This window comes from Apus apus, chromosome 10 (assembly GCF_020740795.1).
Source record: "Apus apus isolate bApuApu2 chromosome 10, bApuApu2.pri.cur, whole genome shotgun sequence".
Lineage (NCBI taxonomy): Eukaryota > Metazoa > Chordata > Aves > Apodiformes > Apodidae > Apus > Apus apus.
In genome coordinates this window covers 10,416,532-10,442,377 of record NC_067291.1, presented here as the reverse complement: position 1 = coordinate 10,442,377, position 25,846 = coordinate 10,416,532, and the positions used below count along the sequence as shown (strand labels likewise).

The following is a 25,846-nucleotide window of genomic DNA, read 5'->3' as shown; positions in this document are numbered from 1 at the left end:
GGTCTGGTAACAGGGTTTAGTGATCTGAGAATGAGAATTACTTCCTTTTATCCTGCAGAAGTGAGAGCTGTAAAATGTAATGAGAGTGATTTAAAGTAAACATTAACTATTTCTGTGAATATTATTATCTCAAATACGAACTTGTTTATCTAATTATGGTTAATGTGTGAACAGAAATTATTACACCTCTTTTCAGACCTCTAGACATGCCTTTCTCTCTTCATCAGGGATGTAGGTTATTAGGGTGTTTCATAGTATCTTTGAGCTTTCTGTGCAATCTCAGGTGTCACCAACATCTGGTGTGACAGTCGTGAGGGCAGATGGAAAAAAGAGAGTCCCAGCAGCTCATAAGGAGTTTACTTCCAAAACCCACACCTGTACAGGTCACCAGTTCTTAACCGTCTCTTGCCAGAAACACACTCCAATAGAGATGCAGAGCCTCTGTACTGCTCAGCTTTCCTTAGCCTTCATTTATGGTTTTCTTAAAAGACGTGCATGGATTCCTGTGGGTCAGCAGCCAGAAGCCATAAATCTAAGTTCACTGTAGAGGGCTGAATGGATTTTCTTATGTAATAGATGTTGACATAACATTTGGTGACTCCTTTAGTACTTGTGGTTAGTGAGATTATTAAACTTTGTCCACATGATAGAATTATATTTTTTTCTTTTAAAAATATTACTTAAAACATATTTTTTCCCCCAAGTGATAAAAAATTGGAGAAGCCAAGGGAAGCTGAGAGGAACGTGTCACAGATTCTGCCTTGTAAGTGAACTAACATCTCCCAGGAAGAGCGACAGAGAATGCAAAATGCTTAATTGTGTGTGGCACGGACCTATGCACGTTTGAAAATGTATAACAGAAGGATCACTATTCATATTTAATTTTTACTTATATTTAAGAATAAAACAAATGTCCGTGCAGAAGCTTCCAGCGCTCTAACTATAATTGAACTTGCCCCCTAGCCTGCCCATTAGCTTTATATGTTTATAAGCGTCTGTGGTTGGAGCAGAATTCAAGTGCAAGCTGAGAGCTTTTCAGCCAAGGCCAGAGGTGTCCCAGCACCGCCAGGCAAGCCGGGCACAGGAGCTGTCCTGCCTGGTCTGTGAACTGTCTCAGCACGGGTTAAGGGGTAATTCGGGCCCACAGAATTCAGGAGCCCTCATTTCCTCATCAGTGTGGAGATCTTCGTGCCGGAGGTACAGAGCTGCCCAGCGACGGGCCGCGGGCTCAGGACTCGGCCACCCCGCTCCCGAGGAGCGGCCATGGCGGGCCCGGCCCCGCGCTGTCGCCATGGCAGCCCGCGCTGTCGCCATGGCAGCCCGCGCTGTCGCCATGGCAACCCGCAAAGCCTCCCCGCGCCGCCCCCTCCTCCCGCCGCAAGCCCCGCTCTCGCGAGACTTGCCGGGCCCGGCGCGGCGAGGCCGAGGCGCTCCGGGCCCTTTTCAAACCCAGCGGGAGCGGGGCCGCGGCCAGGCCACAAAATGGCGGAGAGCGACAAGCCCGAGGCTGCGGCCGCCGCGCCGCAGCGCGGAGCCGAGGAGCCCGCCGCCAGCCAGCCGCCGCCACAGCAGCCGCAGCAGCAGCCGCCACAACAGCCGCCACAGGATGAGGAGGCGACAGCGGCAGCAACGGAGAGCGGCGGGGGCAGCGCTAATGGCGTCAAAATGTGTGTGCGGGGCCGGGGCGAGCGGAGGGGGCAGCGCGGCCGGGGAAGCGCGGGGATGCAGCGGGCCCGCCTAGGCCGCGGCGGGGGAGGGCGGCCGGCCGCCCCCTCTTCCCCCCGCCCCGCCGGGCTCCTCCCCCGCCGCGGCCGGAGCGGGGAGCGCCCGGTGTGCGCCGGCGGGAGGTGTTGGGGGAGCGAGGGAGGCCTGGCCCGGCCCGGCCCTGCCGGGCGTAGGGAGCAGGCAGTGGCCGGCGGGGGGGGCAGGCGAGGTTTCGCGGTGCTGTGGCCGCGGCGGGGCCGCTGGTGTTGGCGGGGTGCAGCCCGGGCTCCCACCGCCTCGCTGGGGCCAGCCTCCGGGCTGCTGTAACGGGCTCCGGTCAGGCCCGTGCTGGCAGGGTCCGTTACTAGAAGTGTCCTGGATCGTTTCTGTTTACGTTTCCATGACTTACCGTAATGGTATGTTTTGTAAAGCCTTTGAACCAGTGTTTGTTTAGATGATAATTAATTGTAAGACTGCTCTGCAGTGATTTACATTTTAAAACCAAACAAACCGAACACCCCACATACATGCACAAACTTTTCCTGTAAATAGTAACATGTAAACTGTGCCTTTTATATCAGCTCTAAAGGGAGCATAGTGCAAGGGAGTCAGAAGAACCAGCTCTCTACAACAATACTGTGAATAAGCTTTTATGGATTTGATTGTTCTTGATGTCAGGCTTCAAGGATCATCGTTCTTTACGTGAACTGGATTTTGGCCTCATATCATTTGGATCTCAATATCGCTTCTAATCTCGTTCGTCTCTGAGTGACAGTACATTTATAGTAGACTGACTGTTGTGGTAGGTCAAAGCCATTGAGATCTGTGAAGTCTTGACATGTTCTAAGCAGGCCAAGTCTGATACTGCACACGGGATCAAGTTGAATAAGAAGCTGGAGTTAGGAAGGCATACTTCATGCCTTTACTTGACTACCTGTGGAATTCAAGTAGTTTACAAGTTCTAAATCTCACATTACCGTAAAACAGCCGTTGTTTGTTTTTTCCCAAGCTTTGCCCTGTGCTTCCACACTGCACACACTGCCATTAATTTTTTGCAAGAAGATTGTGACCCTTTTGCACCTTTGAGGCATAAAACATTTTATTGCCTTTTGGCATTGCTGCTGTTAAAATAATGACTTAATTTCTCTGTATACCTCCTTTTGTCAACAGTGTTCTTTTCCAAAACTAATCAGAAGCAAAGGAAAAATCCCAGTCATTCTGTGTGTTGGAAATCACAAATTTATATTTGAAAGTAATGCATAGTTCTTGGTAACAGAGTTTCAGGTCTTATTCTTTTGCATAGGGTTTTCAGTCTTCCTCACAACATGTACAAAGGATTAAGCTGTCAGTGTGCAGCTGAAACATACTACTTAAAATCAGAAGTATTTCAGTACCCAGGTTTGCTTTGCACGCAGATTGAATTGGAGAGGAATCCTGGTCTCAACTTGTGCACTTCCTTAAGTTTATTACACTGAACAGTTCTGCCTAATACAACAAAGCTAAACTGTTCTTTGTGCTTCAGAATCACAAGTTGTGGACTTTTTGCATTTCTGTCTCTTTTGATATTATTTGCATGGACACTTGTGAGCAGAGGAGAAGTTTATTTTTTAAAAAACAGGTTTTAAGACTTTCATGTTGATTAAGCTTGTGCTTACTCCTTTCTAGGCTTCTAGTTTTGTGTTTGTATATGGAAACTTTGTCTTTTGTTTCCCAAACTTTACAGAAGTTCAAAGGCATTATTTTTCAAAAGGTAAAAATTTCTTTTTTTAACAGGGAGGATGTTAGGTTTTTAACAAAATTAATGTAGGTATTTTTGTTTTTCAGCTCTAGAAATCTAGTGATTTCACAAGCAAATACTAATTAAATGTGTACAATTATTAATTCAAGCAAAAGGTAAAGAGTGGAAATTACTCTTATTTTTCCCCTAAGAAAATGCCAGTTCATTGTTTCTGAGACTGTCTTTTCTGTGATCTATAGGTGACTAACATGACATTGCTTTGAATGTATTATTTGATTGAAATTATTTTTAATATTCAAGGAAGGTGAGAGTTATATCCACAGAAAGATCTCTGCCTCCAGCTTGGTCACTGGCCCGTTGGTTTTGGCAGTTGAGTTTTGCAAGAACGATTGGGTTTTTTTTAATTAATCTTCTGTTTACAGGAGAGTGTCTGGGATCCCCAGAATATCTGTCTTGTTTCCCAGATTCAAGAGTTTATGCCAGACTTCTATTCTCTGTGATCTCTACTGGTGTGGACAGCCAGGTCTTGTAGAGCTGGTGGATTCCATATTTGGAGACCTGGCTCTTCCTCTGCACTACATTGAGCACCCAGGGGCTGTTTCATAATCCTTTAAGCAGGAAGGAGCTTAAAAGGCTAAAGGGAATCCCTTGCTCTAATCCTAAAATTTAAGGAAGAACTCAGGTTTTACTAGAGGTCTCATTGAGCAGGACTTCTGCATTTGCAAATGGGACTGGATTGGAAGGAGCTGATCTCACTGGAAAACCTGATACTTTGCTCTTCTCACACCTCTCCCTCCAGTTCCTTGCATTGCTCCCCCCATTTCACTTCATTACGCAGCCACACTAGAATTCTGTTGCCACAACAGACAGGATGGTGTGGAGGAGGGATGGTGCAGAGGGAAGCTGGAGAATGCTTGAAGCAGATAACATGTTGTTGACTTTGAATGTTTTAAATTTTATGAATACTTAGCCCAGAGGAGTGTCTGCACGTTTTTCAGATGCTAATCCTCATTTAATCCACTTGTAAACACAAGGACTGTGAAGTTCATATCATATGAGTACTTCAAAGTTCGGGGAGAAGTTATGTGAGAAATATGTATGTATTTTAATTTATTCCTCCCTGACAAGTACCTAGGCTTAAACAGATAATATGTTTAGCTTCATAAAAAGCTACTTGCATGTTCACTTGAGCGCACGACTGCCAGCTCCTCACTGTTTTGTTAATAACTATGCAGAGAGCTGAAAATATGTGTTTCAATTAATCAAAATTGGTGATCTTGCCATACATTGTGGTTGTAAAACTGACATGCCAATTTTGACCAATTTTATGCCGGAAACCTTCCAAAGCATCAAAATGAGATAAGAACTAAGCCTTCGGAAGTGGGGAGAAATTTGTAAGGATAATGATGTAATTGAAGGAGAAGGGTTCACAGTCAATCACTTTTGACAGTCCTGTAGAATATTTCCTTGCAGTTCTTTTTTGAGTGGCTAATACTGGTGTTTTAAAATAGTTTGTGTAAAAGTACTTTTAAAGTTTCTCATGTGGTAAGATTGGAAGTGGATGTGGGTGTATATCTCTCAGTAGCATCTGTTTAGTGAGTCACATTTGTGTGGCTATATTGCTGGATTCGGTTCAGTGTTTCACCTTATTTAAAGTGACAATTCAGGCCCCTTGGTTCTCTGTTAGGCGCTCAGTCTCCTTGTGGTAGTAGCAGGATCAAGAGGGCTAAAGAGATGTGAGCTGCTTTCAGAGAGGAAGCAAATTTTCTTACATTTTCCAGCAAAGATTTTAAAAGGAGAGCAGCTGCTGTTGCTAAATTTTTGAAAGACCAAGGGACATAAGTCCATTTTGCTGTTGTTTCTAATGGATAATTAGAAACATTAATGGATAATTAATGATGACTTAATTAGTCTTAGGGCATTTCTTAATAAACCTATTTCCTATGCATTAAGCAAGTTTTCAAATTTTAGCAGTGCTAAGCAATGAAAATGAAAGAGCATTTGTTGTTCTTAATTCAGTTTTATTTTTTTTATCTAAAAGTAGTCTGGCACAAATCACTAAAAAAATAATTTATGTGGTAAATAAAACAAAATTTGATTTACAACCTATTAGAATTGATTTTTACATGTTTTTATTACACTGAATTAAGTATACCAAGCTGTTCCATAAGTTAGACCATTTCAGCTCTCAGTTACATGGTGAATATCATGTGACTTAGCCAAGGCAGATGTGAAATGTAGTGAAGCACCAAAGCATGGATGCTGTAGCTTATTTTTCAGCTGAGTCGCTGTATTTTAATATTTGTAGCAGTTTCATAGTACCATCTTGCTGAATCTTGACAGACATAATGGAAGTGGAATGTAACTGAAGTAGCAAGATGTTTCTTTTCTTCCAGTAGAGAATAAATCTATTATAGCATGTTTTTTGTTTAAAATGAGTTTGTTTTTCCTAATTTGAAAAGCAGCATTTGACATCCTGGGAGTTGTAACAGCATAGGCTGCAGGCAGCTGTATATATAGGAGGTATGGTCTAATGATCCAACACAAGACTAATTTATTTTTTTTTAAATGTAGGGATAATGATGAGACAGCAAAAGAAGAGAAAGCACCTGTGAAAGAGAAGTACGTTGCAAAACCGAAGGCAATCCCTTCTCTTGGAAACAAGAATAGATTCCACCCCTATTCAAAGGAGAAGAATGCAGGCACTGGAGAGAAGAAGACAATTAATCGTAATAGAGTGTTTATTAGCAACATCCCTTATGACATGAAGTGGCAAGCTATTAAAGATCTTATGAGAGAGAAAGGTAACTTATTCCTTATAATACACTTGACATAGAAAGGGGAGGAACAAATACAATGGTGTATGTCCTTTGAGCCACACAGATTTGATTTTACTTTTTTTTTTCTTTTTTTTTTTTTTTGGGCCTTTACTTGGTACATCTATCTCCCTTCCCCCTCTTTCATCTGAGACAATTGCATTGCAGGGTAGGATGGGAAAATGAAGTGCTTGCAATCTTCTGCCATTCTAGTGTGACAGTAGAGAGTATATGCATGACCTCATGACTTCTTAAAGAGTTTGTTTCGTCTAGTTGTAGTCTTTGTAGATACATTTTTAAGGGCTATTGTATTTAAGCAACACATTTAGTGTGTTAACATGAATAATAAAGGACCTCTTTCAAAAGTTGTTTTGTATTTCTTTGGTGGAATCTGGCTGTGGAATTAACTTTGTCTGCATTGTCACTACTGCCATGACTGTTTGTCTGGAGATTCCTATTAAAAGCTTTGTTACTATTGTTGCAGTTCTGATAGAGTACTTTTACTACCCCGTGCGTTTTATTTTAAGTTTGGGGTAAGATAATGCTAATATCTGAATTCTGTAAAAAGTTAGTTCTGGGTTTTCCTTGAAAAAAATAGATTCTTCAAAAGTAATGCAAAGCACACTTGGCTTTTAGGCTGTGAAAAATGCCAAAACCTCCCTTCTGTAACTGCTGGTTTATCTGTTGTAAGGTGACGTGACTATTCGATTTGTTTATTTACTGAAACTTCCTATTTTAGAAAGTGAGTGGCTTGCTGTGAAATATTTGATGTGTAAATTTGGTTATTACTGAAGGCAAACTTATGATTGAAGACATTCAGGTAGAAAGTCACCTTAAAACAGGTGTTGTGAGTAGGATGATAAATGTAACATTTTCCAGTGAACGTTGACGTTTTTTTGTTAGGTTAAGGGACTGTGTATATCTGAATTTGTTCACCAACTATATCATACTGGCCAAAATATGATTTGTAGTATGAATTAGGTTAAATATAGTTGTTTGCTCTTAGTTTTTGAGAATGTGGCTGCTGCATATTTCTGAAAATTAGCTAAATTATATAGCCATTGACAGGAGGTATGTTGGTCTGGTTTTGATTGTTGGTGAATAATAGGTGCTTTTCTGTAGAGTTGTGCACAGGGGCACAGTAAAGAAAGATGCTGGTGTTTAAATGCATTGTCTCTTGGTATTTTCCCTTTGTATGTCTTATGTAGTTGGTGAGGTTACATACGTGGAGCTGTTTAAGGATGCTGAAGGAAAATCAAGGGTAAGTGCCGTGGGCAACAATCTGCTAGAGGTTTAAAAGTTCCTCAGCAGTTTTATTTTGTATAATACCTGTACCAGTTATGGGAAAGTAAGTTTCATTTTTACACTGATTTTCATTAAGGTAGCCTTGAGGATTCTGTATTAGAAGTAGTTTGACACTTTCATGCAACTCAAACTAGCTGGCTTTAAAGGACAAAATGCTTCTGTAAATGTTAACAAATGGCATTTACTTAATTCTTCTTTTTAGCAGACATCTTTGTTTTGGTACAAATCTGCTTGATATCAAGGACGTTCAATAAACCACTGATTTTTATTTAACATTTGTTAGCATAGGATTCTCTTCTTGGGATCAATGAGTATAAAATGTTAGCTAAGAACATACTGTTTTAAGTACCTGATTGGACAGCTTTGCAGGGTTGGTACTCTAAAAACTGGATTCATGTATTTGCTTTCTTAAAACTGGATGGAGATGATTGGTAGCCAACAGAGTGCCAGCAATGAGGCACTAAGAGTGCAGATTGTTAAAGCTCCTTTGTTTCCTTAATAACAGTCAAAAGTTTGGCCAATAGTAGCTCTGAACCTGCAGTGAGAACATGAGAAATGCAGGTTTGAGTCTTAACTGAGGTTGTATCAATTGTTGTAAATGACTATTGCTTGTTAAAACTAAAACATGCTGTCAGCTTTGCTTTGCTTAAAGCAATCCTGAACTCTTTGCTTTATTAGAAGGATTCTGGTGCAGTCAATAAGGTTCCTTTCTTACAAGGTAATTTCTCAACTATGCTAGTAATACTGGAGAGGTATGCAGACTCCTTGGTCATTGGACTGGTATATTTGATGTAGGTAGATTTGAATTTTGTAGTCACTGGGCAGCTTTTAATAACACAATGAGTGTGGTTTTTGGTTGCGTTTTTGGGTTTTTTTTTCTTTCCACCCTTTCCCCTCACCTCCTCTCCCCCAGTTGTCCTTACATAGATCTGTGTGGCATTTTTCCAATTCTGGTTTGGCTCAAAGAGAATAAAATATAATGTATTATCCTGCTTTTGAAAGGTATGTATGTTGTAAAAGTAGGGTAAATTCAGATTGGCTACCAGTAAAGAATGTGTGTTAAGGATTTTGAAGCTGGAAATAACTTGGATAGTTATTTAACAGTGAGCTGGGATCTTTAACTGGAATCTTAAATGTTTTATCATATGTGCTGACTGACTTTTTTTCTTTTGTTCTCTTTACATATGATGACAAATCATGATGGATGTAGGGCTGTGGGTAAGTTTCTTTTGCTATGTGTGTAGAAACACACTACTATGCAAACATTCTGTTAACTTTAACATTTTAAACCTTATTTTAATACTCTAAATGTTTTATTCCTTCTAAGTGTGGTTGAATTCAAAGATGAAGAATTTGTTAAGAAAGCATTAGAAACTATGAACAAATATGATCTTAGTGGAAGACCGCTGAATATTAAAGAGGTATGATTATTCCTGCTGTTTTTAATATGAAATAGCAAAGATACTGTAACTACTGAGATGACAATACAGTGTTTTGAGCATTAGCTATGTAATTTCCAGTTTAATGGGTTTTGGCCTGTTGTGCCCGTTGGCTTGCAGAAGGTCTTGATACTATGGCAAGTGGACTGACAAAAAACTGTCGTAAGGTTGTAATAATCTAATACTTTTTTTCTTTAAACCAATTTAAAATTCATATTCTTCCTTTAGTGTCATCAGGTCTTTTCCAACCTAAATGTTCTATGTTTACAGTACTTAAAAGCATGATGCATAACAAGCTGAGTATCAGACTACTACATATATGCAAAAATGCGGTTAGAAGTAGAGAACTTCTGCTGACTGGAAAGTGAAATGAATGCCAACATTCCTATTGTAGTGTTGTAGTATATGATGGTATCTGCTGCAGTTCTTTTTGTCCTGTTACAACCTTAATAATGGTATTAATAAATAACAAAAAAGCCTAATTAAATTAATTCAGTTCTTGGAAGAAGGTGCTAGACTGACAGTCCTTTAGATTGAAATCTTTTCTACTTGTCCATAGGCTAGGTACAGCATGTGAAGTGGCAGTGCACGCTTCCTCCACAAGTGCTTTGCCAATATGCCTCAACCCTCATCTGAAAGGACCCACCTCTAGAGGTGAGGGAATTAGGTCTCCATGCTAATTCAGTTCTTGATCCCTCTGACATGGACAAGGATATTAGTGATAATTTTGATGGGTTTATGTAGAATTTCAAATAGTAGCTTTTTTGTTGCCAGTCCTCTTGTTGATAATTAAGTTGGCTTTATTTTTGCCCATGTTTCAGGATCCTGAAGGTGAACATGCTCGTAGGGCATTACAGCGTGGAGGAGGACAGTTTCCAGCAGGACATGGACCTGATGTGGCACCTGGAATAATGAATTTACCGCCTTCTATTCTCAATAATCCAAACATTCCTCCTGAGGTTATCAGTAACTTGCAGGCAGGCAGGCTTGGGTCCACTATTTTTGTTGCTAATGTAAGTTTAAAACTGTGTTTTATAATTTACATTTGATGTTTGTAAAACAACTTCTATTCCTGCACAGTTTGGTTTTAATATAAAGAAGAAATTGAAAATTAGTTTGTAATTAGTATATTCAACTAAAAATGCTGGATATATATTCAGATTTTGGACATGAAAGATGTCATAAACTCTTGAGGCTGACATTCACTTTTCAGTATTGCGCAGTCATCTTAGATTTGAAAAAATACCCTGCGCATCTTTTATCTATTTAGAATTATATTTATTCTTTCATTAAATATAAACTTCAGTTTATCTTGCTAGGTACTTTAGGCTAACTTAATCTTACATTTGTTGGAACTTCCCAAGTTCTTTACTTGCACAATACACCATTATGTCTGCTGGGGGACTTGTGGAAGTACAGCTTCTCTTGACAAGAACTTGTCTATTTCTCAATGTTACTGTGCTGATTGAAGTAAAATACATGTATGTAGTATAAATTGTGGCTTTGACTATTTTTGGACTTGGTTGCCGTGTGTGTATATTATGAAATCCTGGCTGTTTACATATATCAAGCATTTTGTGAAGCTGAAGAGTTACAACAATGCAGAAATTATCTTCCAAATGTAATGTCAGAACAGAAGTTTGCACTGAAATCACTAATGTATTTCTGTGTGTAAGCTTGACTTTAAAGTTGGCTGGAAGAAACTGAAGGAGGTATTCAGCATTGCTGGAACTGTAAAACGTGCAGACATCAAAGAAGATAAAGATGGCAAGAGTCGAGGAATGGGAACAGTTACCTTTGAACAGGCAATTGAAGCTGTTCAAGCAATATGTATCCTTGGGTTTGAAAAATAATTGAAAAAATATGGATTAGCCTGTAATGGCTTTTGATAGCTTAGTTTTACAGATGCGGCTTATTTGCCTTGCAACTAGTATATAGGGACTAGAGTGTAATACTGTTCAGATTACATTTTTAATAGTGACTGAGCTTACTTCTAGAGTCTAAAAAGGTGATTCTGATCATGTTGAACAAGTTTAAAATACGTGGGAATGTGACATGTGAAACTAACTTCTATAAACCTAATAGGTTGGGTAGTCTCTTTTGGCCTTTGAATTTGCGTTCTAAAGATTAGATAAGGAAAGATAAGACTCCTAAAAATGGTACTGAAATAAAATAAGTTATTACAGTAATTTTTCTGAAATAATTAAATCGTCTTCTGTAGGTAAGATTCCTTTACTTGCATTTCTTAAGCTATGTTCAATGGACAATTCCTGTTTGACAGACCCATGCATGTAAAAATGGTAAGTTGCTTACATTTCTTCCTACTTTATATGTCTCTGCCAAAACATTGAAAGGATAATAGTGTAACATCCTTGTTTTTTTTATCAGGATGACAAATCAGTTCCCCATGAAGATTTCCGTGGTGCAGACAGCAAAACTTCACAATTACCTCGTGAGTGCACACTCTGTTTTCTACTCCTTGCACTTAATATATGTTTATATTTATTTAGAATCTTGAAACAGTTCAGCAGATTTTTGCTTTCTGTGTTCTCTTTATGATACAGAAGAAAATCTTTCTTCTGGTGATACTTGTTTTTGTTTTCAAGGTGGTCTTGGTGGCATTGGTATGGGACTTGGACCAGGCGGACAGCCCATCAGTGCAACACAGCTGAGCATGGGTGGTGGAATGGGGAGCATGGGTCCAGCAGGTACATTTAAAATTGTCATTTCTGTGTTTAGAAGAATAGCATACTCTTGACAAAGCAAGCTTTGTGTAGCATGCTTTTGAGATGTTAACTGTCTCTGCATTTTTAAAAAATCCATCAGGATGTTACATATCTTCTGAACAGTGTTTGTCTTTTTGGTTGGAAGGTATCGGAATCGACGGCCCAGGATTTGGCGGGATGAATAGAATGGGAGGCGGTACGTGCGGTCAAGTTCTTTGCATTAAGTATTTTTTTTACTACTGTATAGAAAACACTTCCTTATTTTACAGGACTTGCTGGGTTTCGTGTAATGGAAGGAATGCCTAATATGGGAGGATTTGGAGTCAACCGAATGGGAGGTATGTGAACACTGTTCCTGTACACTTAGTAGTTTGCTAGTACGTATTTCTTAAAGCCCTTCCTTCAGGGCTGGGTGATGTAAATGAGTTAAAAGGAAATACAGTCAGTGGTGTGGAGACTTAAGTATTTCATAGGTGCCTTTAACTTGTGCATTGTTAAACCCACTTCTATTTAAACAATCAGCTGTGAAACAAGTATCGTGAGCATCAGCTTAGGTGTATATAACAGAGTATTTCTGCTTTTTGTTCTCTATAGAAATGTTCCGTGGTGGAATGGGAGGAAACATGGACAGAGAGTTTGGTCGTGGTGACATGGCACTGAACCGTGGTTTTGGAGATTCTTTTGGAAGAATGGGTATGGTAACTGTTAAATTTCCTGTGGCAAATTGCAGGATAGTCCTGGAAGAGTTTTATTAGAAGAGGAAAAGACCTGGTTTAATTTAGTCATCTTCCTCTGTTCCCTCTCCTCCCTCTCCTCCAATCACTGCAATAAGGATGTGATCCAAGTGTTTGTTACAGCCATTTTTTAGGGGGGAAGTTAAAGGGTGTTTGTTTTTCTTTCCATCTGTAAAATTTAATGACAATGTATGTAATTATCATTCTGGAGATTCCATGGTTCTGTCAAAGAGCTTTTATTAAGTATTGAATCTCTTTCTCCCCTTTTCCAACCAAATTCCATCAATTCACTCTTCATATGCAGTAAAAACAGACATTGAGAGAACCGGTCATAGCTTTTGCATTGGTTTCTTAAAAATGTGAAAAAGTTGGGAATTTCTGTACTGTGACATTGAAATAAAATGAACCTCAGTTTTGAGGCTGTTCTTCCCAAGGTAGGAAATGTCTCATTTAGTTTTAAGATGTTTGTCCTGTGGACAGACTGTCAGAGGAGAGAAAAGGTAGAAAGAAATCAGAGTGCCTTAAATCTTGTAATGGAGAAGGAGGAACTAATGTTACTTATTAGATGTCTGCTATTTAGTCTGAATAATAAAGGCACGGGTTAAAGTGTTTTGTAGGGGAAAAAAAAAAAAGCCAAATTGACATCAGTGTACTTCAGCAGTGTGTGCTTTGTTGTCACTACCTGGTGGTTTCAGTGTATGCACTTTCTTATTTTTTTCTGTTCAGGTGGTGCAATGATTGGTGTTTTTGCAGGAGGAATGGGAGCACCTAGCATGGGCCCAGTAAGATCTGGAATGAGTAGGTTATCTTGTTTCAATAGAATGTAAATGCATAAGCAGTGTAATTATATGGCATATATGTAATGTATCAGAGCATTTCTTTCTAGTATCTTGCCAGTATTGGCACAAGTAGGATTCTGTTGCATGTGACTGTTAAGACTAATAGTTTTCAAAGGTGTTTAGTCAAGATAAAAGTTCAGAGGAAAACTTGCTAATACAGTCCTTCCTAAATCTTAAGTGTTGAAATGGTTTTAACTACTAGTTTGGAGAGAGAAGTGATTCAAGTAAATTTGTGTTCCAGAAAAAAAGACAAATAGGCACAGTTATTTGTTTGAACTTCATGAAGCTGAACTTCAGTAAACTGTCATCAATGAAAGAAAAAAATCAGCGTTGAATTTCAGATTATCACTCAGTTTAATTTTGTGCAAAGCTCTAATACTGAGTTTGTATTGTAGGAAATGTCCGAGTTTGTCAGCTAGAGCAGATGAGAAACTAAAATCTTTCTAGTGGCAGTCTTGAGAGGCATAAGGCTTAAAGAGAAGGTCCCTTATGAATGATGTTGGTAGTTTTGCTTTACGCTAATTTTTAATTATGAATCCAGAAAGGCTATAATAGCATATTCAAATGCCATTGATCTTAGTCTTTATATAATATACAGTAATACAATTCATGTGTCATAGGAAAGTAAGTCCATGCTCTTCAGATGTTTGCAGTAACATCTGTTCTCTGCAAAACATGCTTTCTCTAGAAGATTGTGTCATCAAGTGTGGGTATGGTTGCATTAAGTAAAGCTGAATGTGACTGCAGGAAGGAAAATAAACAATATACAGTCAAATTATCTGTGTCTTAACATTTCCACAGTTACTTACTTGTTCTCTTTTTGGTACAGGGTTTTTATTAATTAAATTGGACTGTATTTAAATCTTAATTCTTATGTTCCACATTATCCTACATTAGATGGTGTGACTAATAGCTTGATGCAGTTTGTTTTTTACTTTTATTGTAGAACTGACACTTTGTATCTTCTAATACTTTGCCCCAAAATATTAGCCATGCTACCAGGTAAATCACTCTGCATGTAAGAAGTTACATTTTATATTACAGCAGTTTTATTATTTTCCTCCTGAAACAAGATTTCTTTCCTTTTCACAAAATACTTGTGCATTAATAACTAAAAAGAGATTTTTATTATATCCTCATTTTCTTTTTTTCCTGTAGGTGGTGGAATGGGTGGTATGAACAGTATGGCTGGAGGAATGGGAATGGGGATGGATCGGATGAGTTCTGGTTTTGATCGAATGGGACCAGCAATGGGTGGAGGCCTGGACAGGAACATCGATATCGATCGAGGATTTGTGCCTGGCCCGATGGGAGGTGGCATGAGAGAGAGATTAGGCTCTAAAGGCAACCAGATATTTGTGAGAAATGTAAGCATTTAATACATAGAAACAGTGAGCTTATTTTGTGTGCATGTTTGATTACATGTTCTTTTTCTCTTTGTAGTATTTTGTTATTAATAATGCCTTTTTATTCCAGCTTCCTTTTGACTTGACCTGGCAGAAGCTAAAGGAGAAGTTCAGTCAGTGTGGTATGTATATGAATCTTATCCTTGCTCAGCTCCATCGACTTCATATTTGATATTGTGCTTGTTAGATAATGACAGGAAGACAAGGTTGTTGCCGTATCCTGAAGAACAGTCTGGCTAGCCTAATCTTTCTTACTTTCCCCAGCTTTCCTGAGTTCTATCAGTAATTTTTAGGCACGACACAATACACGAGACTAAGGTACACTATGAGCTGTGTTGGCTCTGAGTGCTCATCTATTATAAACTTTAAGCCATTCCATTAATAAAATTACTCTTTTAGCTTTTTATTTTTTAAGCAGGTGTCATGTATCCTCTGGCCAACACAGAGTATGTAATGTAGCATTTAATTTGAGACAAATGCATGCAGGGCCCTGGGCCTGTCCAGGTTATGCATTACTTCTAGAAATGGTCCTGCATCAGATCAGAGTTAGTAATTTCATCTAAGTGGCAGATTGTTTTTTATGCAGGTAGGTGATTGTGATTAGCATATATGCAGGCTTTATGTTAAAAAATAAAGGCCCTTTTTCTAAAAGTTAAAGGATTGCTACAAATATCCGATAATTCTTCTTATCTATTTCAGAAAAGTTGTCTTTTCACAGATGTGAATGAGAAAATGAAGCTTGGGTACAGAGATACGATTGTTTTATTTTGCAAACATGCTTTCCGACTGAAAAGCTTTAACAGAATTACAGGATGGCTTTTCTTATTTTCGAGAGGCAGAAAAGACAAATAATTTGAAATGTGCTAGTGGTACCTAACACAGTCTTTGTACACCTCTTTGCATATTTGACATAAATTAGAACTTGCAGTTTGACTGAGAAAAATTTTCAGGTGTGCATGTTTGTTTTTTTGGAATTGGAGGATATAGCGAAACAAGTTCTGCCTTTTTTTCAGTCTTAGCTGCTTGGGCAACATTCACATAGTTCAGAATTTTTTTTTTTCATTATCTCCTCTGCAAGTAACAGATGTAGTAATTAAGTTGAATTGTTTTTAAGAATTAGAAGTAAAAATGTAAGCAGCAGATTGTATTCACACTAGTATTGTAAGGAATTCTAAAGACTGTGGCTCCATATGTTCCATTTCTTTCAGTGAAAGGCCGGTCTTCTATTACATGGTATTTAAAAATAAAAATTAAAGTATTTTAGGAAAAAGTTTCTTGTTCCTGGTGGCATTTAGGGGCTCAGAAGTGGTGTGCTACAACGTGCCATAAGAAAAACTCATTAGCTCCAGGCATTGAACAGTGTGAGGTACCAACACATCTGTCTAAAAATATTGCCTCATGAGTTGAGTGTCCAACCTCCAGAAAACACTACAGGAACTGAATAGTGCATATTACTTCTCCACCACTCCTGTACTGGTAATGTTACTGTTTTGTAGGTTCTAATTTTGCTCTGCAGCTTCTTTACCAAATTGCTTGACTGTTTTGATTGCTTAATGTGTTGCTGTGATGAACATAGTGGACTGAACTGAACTATAATTCAGTTAACTTTCCCTTAGCCTTATAGGACACTTAGTTTCAAACTTGAGGTCAAATACAGGCAGGCTTCACCTTCTGCTAGCATGAAGGAAAGATTTAAAACAGTGGATGTTAATTTATGTTCTTTAGTGATGTTTTGACCTGTGTCAGCTTCCCTGAATGAGTGAATATACCATCAGTCTGAAAGTGCTAATTTCATATGTCTTCCTTGTTCATATTTAAAAATGCATTTTTATCACTTCTGATGAGTTCTTTGTTAGTGCACTGAAGACTGGAAGTAACTGCTGTTTAACTTATTTATTCAGGTCATGTAATGTTTGCAGAAATAAAAATGGAGAATGGAAAATCAAAGGGCTGTGGAACAGTGAGATTTGACTCACCAGAATCTGCTGAAAAGGCCTGTAGGATAATGAACGGCATAAAAATCAGTGGCAGAGAAATTGATGTCCGCTTGGATCGCAATGCGTAATTTAAAACTGTTCAGGAACATTCCTATGTCTGTTTAGCTTCTCTATCCTAGTAAGTCATTTTTAGTAACATTGTATGCTTACAAAAGCTGTAAAAAGGAACTTTTAAATCCCACCAGCCTTTAACAGTATAGTGTTTAATATACTGTGATACTTGTTAACTGAATCTTACTATGTTTTGTTTTTAAAGACAATTTGCCTGATTTTTGTTGTTTTTTTTAGAGGCACTGAGCACCTGCAGGTCCCTGTGGACCATGGAAGCTCTGGATGCTCAGCGCCTTTGGAAAATTAGGCCAAGTGTCTCTAGTCATTCAGTTTAAATGAATGGTTATACTGTTTTTAATAAAATAAGCCATTTTCTCTGTTAATCTCAAGATTGCATAGTGGGATTTGTTTAGTGTTTTCAGATTTTAATTTTTTCTCCCCCAGCGTGTATTGACATTGTAATGTAAAAACTAGATGTGTTTTATTTTGGTTTGTTTTTTTTGTTGGTTTGGTTTGGTTTTTTTCAGATTTTTGGTTTTATATATGTGTTGTAGTCATACTGTAATTCTTGACTCTAAAAGAAAGGGCTCCAATTAGGCTGTGATGTTTTTGTTCTACTTAATATTACTTTAATGACATGACTTAGTTCTGTAAATAAGATTTAGAGCCCAAAGGGAGTTTTGAATATATATTTTTTTTATTTCACTAAATGAAGAAACTGGTCTTTCTCTCCTGCTTTTATTTTTTTCATCAGTATAATCACTGATTAAAGCTAGTTACCACAGACCCTTGTAGGATTGTTCCCTATGATGCCAAGTTCATATAAAATCGATAATGTAGTAAATACTAAGTACAGTACAAGACAAATTGCTCCCAATTTTTTATCTATTTTCCAGCCATTCAGGTGAATTGCCAGAAGAATAAAAACAACAGAACAGATAAGAGAAATGGCTGTGTATGTCAAACCACTGCTGTTCACTTCTATGGGTCCTGATGTATTTATGAAGGCAGTTTTTATAAACCAGGGTATTCCCAAACAGAGCATATCAAATACATTGGATCCTACAATGTTAGACATGGCCATATCTCCATTTCCTGTAAAAGAAAAAAATACAGATAAGTCTGATTAATTGTACTGTATGAAATTGCCAAACTGTTTTGGAGGAACAGCCTGTCAGCCCTCAGTTTCTCACAGAGCACCCTTTTCAGACTTTTCATTAAAATAACTATAGTCATAATTCTAAATAACGTAGTTTTGGGTACCACAAGCATTAAAAAAAAGTCTCCCTGATTCACCAGCATCTGCACTGTTGCACTTAAAATTAAGCTAGGCAGGCTATTATAAAATCCAGTCATGCTTAAAATACCAAGACCTACAGTTAGTTATGTTTTGCAGTAAAACTGTTAACACTTCAACAATACATCAAACCAATCTGGAATACTTCTCTGAGATACACTGAGGGGTTTTTAAATATCTGAGCCACAGCTTCTTTTCAGGTAAGCTGCTTATTTATTATTAGTAAACTTAAGCTCTAGAATCTGGAGTAAAAATTTTGAAGTTACTCCTTGAATTTCTGGAAATGTTTAGTAGAATTCTTTTTTCCATAGTACCTTTTAAACACGTCCTTTGGAATGAACCTGAATACTAAAATCTTTACCTCTCTGAGCCACCAGCACACTTGCAATTGTATCTGGTAAACTTGTTCCTGCTGCTAGTAATGTGAGACCCATTATTGACTCTGGAATTCCCAGGGTTTCACCTGCAGTCGATAAATAACAGAAGAAAATGCAAGTCTGATTTTAGTTTGTTTCATCCAAATAAATTGCTTTGGACTTTGCTGGAGAAAGGATTAGTAATCATACAGTAATTTCAAAAGGAATCAGTCAGCTAACTTGACTAAGTATGAGGTGACTGAACCATTAAGGTAGTTAAGAACAACAACAAAGAAATATCATCCTATTCTTGTTCTTTAATTAAATAAAAATGGAATTGTAGTGTAGTAATTGTCTTACTTAACAAGTTTCTCAAAGACCTGAGTGGAACGTTTCCAGTGGTCATGACAATAGCAGTTAAGTGGAGGTTTAAATATCTAACAGTTTACTCCTTTGTTTTTTTTTCCCCTCAACTTCTAGAAAATATAATAGTCTTCTGTGGTTGGAGCATTTAATTGTTAGTGCTCAGAAGTCTCATGAAGCAATAACTCTTACAATCCCCCTCTTTAAAGGGGGTGGGGGGAAAGCACATGAATTTTCTTGGGGAGGAGGAGGGTCATTAAAATCATTACTGCAATACTGTCTCAACTACATGGCTTTACCACCTCGTTCCAGTTAGAAAGTTCTTTTGTTGGATTTGGAAGAATCAAAATGCAGAATTTTAATATGACTTGTAAGTACAAGTAATCCTTTAGAAGTATGAGTTTCTTTAGGTAAATACTGGTTTAAATTAAGAAAAGTCTTAAATCGTTCCTAAAACAGCAGCTTATTTTTCCCTACTTTTTTTAAGTCGCATGTGTCCTGTATGCAATTAGTTTCTCAGATAAAATTCAGGGGTTCAGATGTTCAGAACAGTTATAGCACTTATACCATTCACAAGCATCAATATTCTGAAGTATTTGATACCTCTGTTCAAACTATTAAGTAATTAGTTTTTCTTAAACTATTTTGTTCACTAAAAAGTATCTTAATTTTTTATTTTAAATCTGAATTCTTGCAGTATTTGGACACTAAAAAGAACAGTTTTCTTAACAATATAAACCGTCTTAGTCTAGATGAGCCCAGTAAATTTATGTTGGAAGCTATTTGTTGGGTCAGAGGGACTAATGTGATTGTGTTGCAGAATTTGTACTGGTATTTATTCTTTCATCACTCCTCATGTAAGATTTGTAGGATAAGGGACCAATACAATAAGCTTTTATAAACCATTCAGGCTGGAAAGCAGTGGCTCACCAAGCCAACCAAGGTGAATACAAATGAACCAGCCTTATGTTTGCAGCAGTAGTTTCTGGCCGTCTGAAGGTTGTAAGACAGAATCTAAACTCAGGTGAATCTAATTCTTCTTTTTATTAGATAGGCTTATCTTCTATTTAATGTGTAGGGATTTTTTCTGGCAACTGACCATAAAGAGAGAATGATTTTGTTTTCCTAGCCTTTAGTTAATCCTGTGCATCAGTAGCAGTATCTTGCTATGAGTAGTTAAGTTTTCTTTGCTAGCAACTAGAAGTGTACTAAGTTAGGTTTGTTCTTGACCATCAAAATTTAGTCCCCAGCTGTGAGACTTTTGTGACATTCTGATAGGCTGTTTATGCAACAATAGAATCTTTGAGTCACCCTTCATGAAAGAACTTGGATGTGAATATAATGCCTGTGTAATTTTTAGCATTTTAACATGTAAATAGAACATACTTGACCTAGAAGTAGTGGGTTAAAGACCCCAATATTGTTTGTGATGACTCTTCAAAGTGGACTAACACTAACACACTATTTGACTCTCTAGTGTACCGGCTTCCATATGAATTAGTGCTTTGTCTAGTAAAACAGCAATAACTCTAATGTGAATCCTGTTTCAAAGGCTTCCAGCATTCAGACAGTAAGTATCCTTGCTCTTCAGACACAAGTTGAAAATTATTTGAGCAAGGAGTGAACCTGATGGATGTTATATCTAATCAACTACTAGTAATGTGTAGGTCTGTTTCTGCACTGAACAAGGAGTTATTCATTGAACTGAAGTTGAAAACAAGTTTAGGATGCTGACCTAGCAGAATACTTGAGTAGGATTAGTGAGCTATAATGTGAAAATGGCAAGCTTTGTAACCTTTCTTATTTAGAGATTTGTTTTCTGCATGTTCTTAAAATGAAAAACTGCATTTTTCTCAGGCTGACTGGAGAAACAGTGAAATGAGAAAACCTTTAATACCTTAAAATGCTTAAAAGATTTTTTTACACAAAAGTTCATAGCCCTTTTCTCACTTAAATGCAATTCTTTTACTGCTTCCCTTTATGATGCAGATTTGTAAGAGGTATACATAGACACATACCAAGAATGTTTAATAAACAAATGATGCCATAGTTGAAATAAAATAGTAAAAACATTTGGGAGGTGTTTTTGGCAGTTAATGTGCTAAATCTCTTACTGTAGTGTTCAAGAAAAAATACAGGTATAGAAATATAATGAATTTTTTACGGAATCCTGAACTTTTAATTCCAGTCTTGATGAATTCCATGTTTTTCAGACTTCAGCTTGGCAAGTTTATTGCTATGTAATTTTTTCACTTAATGAAGCAGTTTAACAAAACTGTCTCTTTTTAACTATAGGCTTTTTTTTGTAGCTATGTAAACGAATTCTCCTTCATGTGAAGGAAGCTGAAGCTGCTAAACTATAAAGTGGTTTTCATTGGATGGAAGAAAGTGGAAAACTAAGCAGCCAAGCATAAGTTTTTGTTGGTTTTGTTTGGGTTGGATTTTTTTGTTTGTTTTTACAGCAAAGCATGCATTGGTAAACTGATTGTTAATAATGAAAAACTCTTCACAGGGAGAAAACTGTTTTCTCAGTTGTTCTCAATTGGTTGGCTCTGTATAGCAGCAGCACTTTAGGGACCTACCTGCTATTGTTACCATCCATACAAGGACATAGGTTATTGCAGAAATCCATACTGCTGAAATGAAAAATGTCACCATGAACCAGTTCCTCCAAAACGGTCTTCTGCAATCTGGTATAGTCAAATAGAGGAGTGTAGTGATAGGAAGGGATAACACCCACAAGACTCTCTTCATATCTGCTTCAGGCATGGTGAAGACACTTCGATGATCTGTTGAAGAGAAGTAACTGTTTTAAATTGCAGCATTAAGGTTGAACCATAGCATACAGTCACATGACTATCCTCTACTTGTGAGAATACTCAAAAAAGGTAAAAAAATACTTCCTCAAGTTCTAGTTGTAGTCTTACCCAGTATTTACGTTTCATTGGACAAAACTGTGAAATCAAATGTTCTTTAGTTCTCTCCTAGTGACATGGTAATAAGGTAGATGAAAAATGAGCTTTTCTATAAAGGTTTACACAATATCAAGAGTAAGTACCAACTGCTGGATTTTGCCCAAGTGAAGAGGAAACTGATGATCTGTGGCCACATCATACCTATTCCTTTACTTTACAAACAAAGCATATTTTAGGCTGCCATTGTCATAAGAAAACAGTATATATTAGTACAGTTCCAGTGTCTTTTCAGCTGGTACTACATTTTACAGGCAGTGTTGCTGGGAAGTTTCAAATGTGCACAGCAAAGACTGATGGAAATCTGCTGTTCTAGTATGACACAAATGAGCAACTACCCTAGCACTCATCTGGCAGCTAATTTTATATAAATACTTCCACTCTGATTTTGCTTACTGTTACATTTTGGGGAAGAATAGTTAGTTACTCTAAATACTATACTGGAGTTCTTTTGTGAACAAAATCTTAATCATATCTCAAAATCTACTTTTTATTAGAACTGATGCAGACAGTCATGCAGAGTGCTAGAGACAACTGCAATAATACTTCTACCTTCAGAGATTTCATTAAGCCCACGCAAGCTTGTTGAAAGTTGAGAGTAGTCCGGCTCATCTTGAAAGATTCCACTATCTGTTCTTGACTGCTGACGAATTAGAGGTCCACTCTCTTCCCTCTGGCCAACCAGTGCCTGCTGCTCAGGATTCTCTTCCATAGTTTTTGTCAAACATGTGCAGCAGGAACTGAACTTTTTCATGAAGTACCGGTTGATTTTAATGTCAAAACTTAGTACCAGAATATAGCACCCATATATCAATAATAAAGATGCACTTTCATACCTAGAATGAAAAACAGATTTTTACATAACATGTAATATAAAAAAACCCCTACCCTTTAACTTGTTAAAATGGCTGGTGTAAGGGGGAATTTGCATTAGTAGCAAAAGGAAAACACCCAGAAGTGTCTATCTGCAGTTGTGTGGCTGGTGTCATGGAAGTTTGTGAGTGTCTCCATCTCTTCCAGTAGTTTGATTCCCCTTGCCTTCAAAATCTTGTTTGTGTACAGTATAGCTGCATGTTTTCCAGGGAATCTTACTGATTGAACATTTACTGATGTTCGAGTCTTCATGTGATGGTTAAGGAGAGGAGAGACAGTACATGATATTTTGAGTTACAAACTTCAGAGACTTAGTGCTGGATGGTGGTGACTTGAGGCAACAGGAGTTTCAGTGTTGATGGGAGTTAAAAAATCAGAAGCTCATTAACGCTTCTGGCAGACAAATGTTTTTCTTAATGGTGATGCTGTTAAAGGAAAGGCTCAAAAGGAGTAAACTATGAAGATGAATTGTTATGCAAAACAGTGGTGATAGAAATAGTGAAGTCTGTACAGACAAACCTATGCAGATCAAACTGTATAAATATGCAGGGTTTGAATGTTTAGGTAATCATCTTTACAAGCCTTGTGACTTTGTGGTTTTTTAAAGCCAACCGGATGTTTCTTTCTTTTAGTGAATGGCAGTACAGTTTGGGGTTTGGGTTGTTTGCTTGTTTCTCAAAACACTGTCTCACTTATCTCCAGTCGATGTTAACACTACTTGTGCTCTTACCAGTAAATTATGTTGTCAGATATCATCCCAAGGACCGCCGCTACACTAATTGTGTATGCCAGACAGTCTCTAAACAGCGGCCAACAGGATAGCCTCGAAACCTGCAGATCACAGAGTCATTTACTTTTTTTGAATTTGTCTGTAATACTTTCACTAAGTGCTGTAAATGCTGCATCAATATGTTGTTTCTATATTATGTACAAATTTAAGATTCTTAGGAATGACTTGAGTATGATATTTAACAAGTTAGTGTTTTTAAAAACTTTCATAGCAAGTTAACTTAAAACTGATTACATGCTGGTTTTGCTACTAAATAATAAACTTGACAGTTGTCATAGTAAGTCTCTCTTGGCTTTTGTTGACAAATCAGAAAGGTTAACCATTTGGCTGTTAGGAGCAGAACTATCAAAGTTGACACATACCACACTGGATAACAGCCCACAAGCTGCAGAAATACCAAGAAGATTATAGATTGCTGATCCAAGGATGGTGCTGATGCCGATATCGCCCTTTGTCACGAAGACTCCTATAAGGAAAATGACTCTCCGGTATGTTTCAGTTTGGCATGTAAGGAAAAGAATACTAGATTCTGAGGAGTCAGAACATGTCTCTTACCTAGAAAAGCTGTGACAAGCTCTGGAGCAGAGCTTCCAGCCGCCATAAATGTTGCTCCAGCAACGTCCTGAGAGAGGCCGAGGCCTGAGGATAGAGCCAAAAGAACTGCTTAAAAAACACCCCAAAACTTGCCCCATTACTTGCATTAATATTTAATGTCAGAAACTACTACAGTTTAATAGAATTAATTTTGCTTACTTTCATGCAGATAATGCATTTATTTGAAGTTGGTAAAATATATTGAAAACATAGCATCATTTATTGGGCTAATTTATTTCTAACTTTATGACAGAAATGAGTTTAAATACCAGAAAAGAAGTACTGATAATACAAGAGATCCAGACATTATCTTAAAATGTAAAACAGTCTTATGTATGCAAGCTTTAACTCTTTAACTTTGTATGAGTAATAATTTTTGGGAAATTCCTCGGACTCTGCATGATCCTTGTCAAGTCTATCTATCTTCCAGGGAAATCCATGCTACTGTGTCACCACAAACCAGAAATAACAGTTAAATTCAAATGAGTGCTGCGATCTTAATCAAATTTTCACTTTGCGTGGACATTGTAAGAGCCTGTGTCTTGCTTGAATGAAATGAGATTTTTGTTCTGGTAAGTTGACTGTTTCTGAAATGTAACTCTGTGGACCAAGTTCTGCACACAAAGGGACATGGCTAACAATGGAAAATGATAAATGCTTATTTTATCATCAATAAAAAAAAAAACCAACCCATACCCCAGTTCTACAGCAATGTTTAAGCTTACATTTTCTGTAAGTGTTTTGGTCTGGAGAATGTTTTTGTGTTCAGGGATGAGTTTCCCTGAGGAATTTTTTTAATTCTTGGCAATGAAAAGCTGAACTCTCAGCCAAGACCATCTCTTTAATTCAGTGGTCTGCTGAAGCCAGGGGAATTACTGCAGGTTGATTAGATTCCACAGAACTGTTGTAACGATGGTATTCCTTTCCCTCCTCTGTCATCTCTTTAGTACATAAACAGTAGCTCATCCTGATACTTGTTCACTACTTTGGGAGAAATACAGAAACTTGAGCAGGGTACTTAATTCCCATGTTCTAATACATGGAGTTTTGGTTTCTTGCTTTGGTGTCCAGTCCTGTGACCTGTTCTTCCCCCTCCCGCCTGCCTTTTTTTTAAATTCTTCTTTTCCTAGTAACCTGGACATACTACTGCTCACTCCAAAGTTACATCATCAGTTTAGTTGATAGTCATGAAGTTTTAAGATTTTCCTCCAGGCACAAGGAAAGCAAATTTTAAATTATGCATTTCAATAGAATATTGAAGATTATTTCATTTTTTTTTCTGTTGTAGATCAAAATCATTTTAATAGTTACTGATACACTGTATCAAATTAAATATTGATAACTCCCACCATGCACAGAGACTCAGAATTTACTTTAGTTTTGTCTCCAGAGCACTCTGGCTTTGAAGTTTTAACAGAGAGCAAGTTCTGCATCAGGCTGCTTCCTTTTACAGGAAAAAGATGAGTATGTTCACTTACATTCACTGATGATCTCCAGAGAAGGTAAGAAGTAATCATCGCACACAATGGACACAGCCAAAAACATGTAAAGTATAATTAAGAAATAGATAACGATCCCTCCATCCTTTCTCTCCTGTGGCGTAAAAAATCCTTCAGGAAACTCCGATGAAGAAGAAAGGATGCAACCCGTCCTATTTTCTGGAAATTGAGTACAGAGGTGTTACACAACCTAATACCTTTCCACTTCTCAGGAATTCTCTGGATGAGAGCTATCAGTGGAGGATGGCTTCAGTGGCTCCCTGTCTTTCAGAGAGGTGTTTCACTTAGGGACAAGGACAATGCCTGGGGCGGGGGTGTTGGGCAGCTCGAAGGGCCGGTCAAGCTGG

General features: G+C 37.8%; 2 protein-coding genes across 2 annotated transcripts; one reads left to right on the top strand and one right to left on the bottom strand.

Annotated features, from left to right (window-relative positions):
• The first annotated feature begins 1,432 nt into the window (after positions 1-1,432).
• On the top strand, positions 1,433-23,683 carry MYEF2 (myelin expression factor 2). Its single transcript, XM_051628124.1, has 17 exons — positions 1,433-1,667; positions 6,017-6,246; positions 7,467-7,519; positions 8,774-8,781; positions 8,891-8,984; positions 9,824-10,015; positions 10,679-10,832; positions 11,253-11,302; positions 11,391-11,454; positions 11,609-11,710; positions 11,874-11,924; positions 11,998-12,066; positions 12,323-12,421; positions 13,189-13,260; positions 14,460-14,668; positions 14,778-14,829; positions 16,609-23,683. Exons 1-17 carry the CDS (start codon positions 1,483-1,485, stop codon positions 16,770-16,772), a joined length of 1,848 nt encoding a protein of 615 aa, XP_051484084.1. The 5' UTR covers positions 1,433-1,482; the 3' UTR covers positions 16,773-23,683.
• SLC24A5 (solute carrier family 24 member 5) lies at positions 17,528-25,576 on the bottom strand. Its single transcript, XM_051628126.1, has 8 exons — positions 25,479-25,576; positions 23,962-24,045; positions 23,769-23,872; positions 23,347-23,447; positions 22,296-22,579; positions 21,354-21,560; positions 18,414-18,515; positions 17,528-17,850 (listed from the first exon to the last, which is right to left on the bottom strand). The coding sequence occupies exons 1-8, from the start codon at positions 25,543-25,545 to the stop codon at positions 17,528-17,530; spliced, it is 1,272 nt and encodes a 423-aa protein (XP_051484086.1). The 5' UTR covers positions 25,546-25,576.
• Between the last annotated feature and the right edge of the window lie 270 nt (positions 25,577-25,846).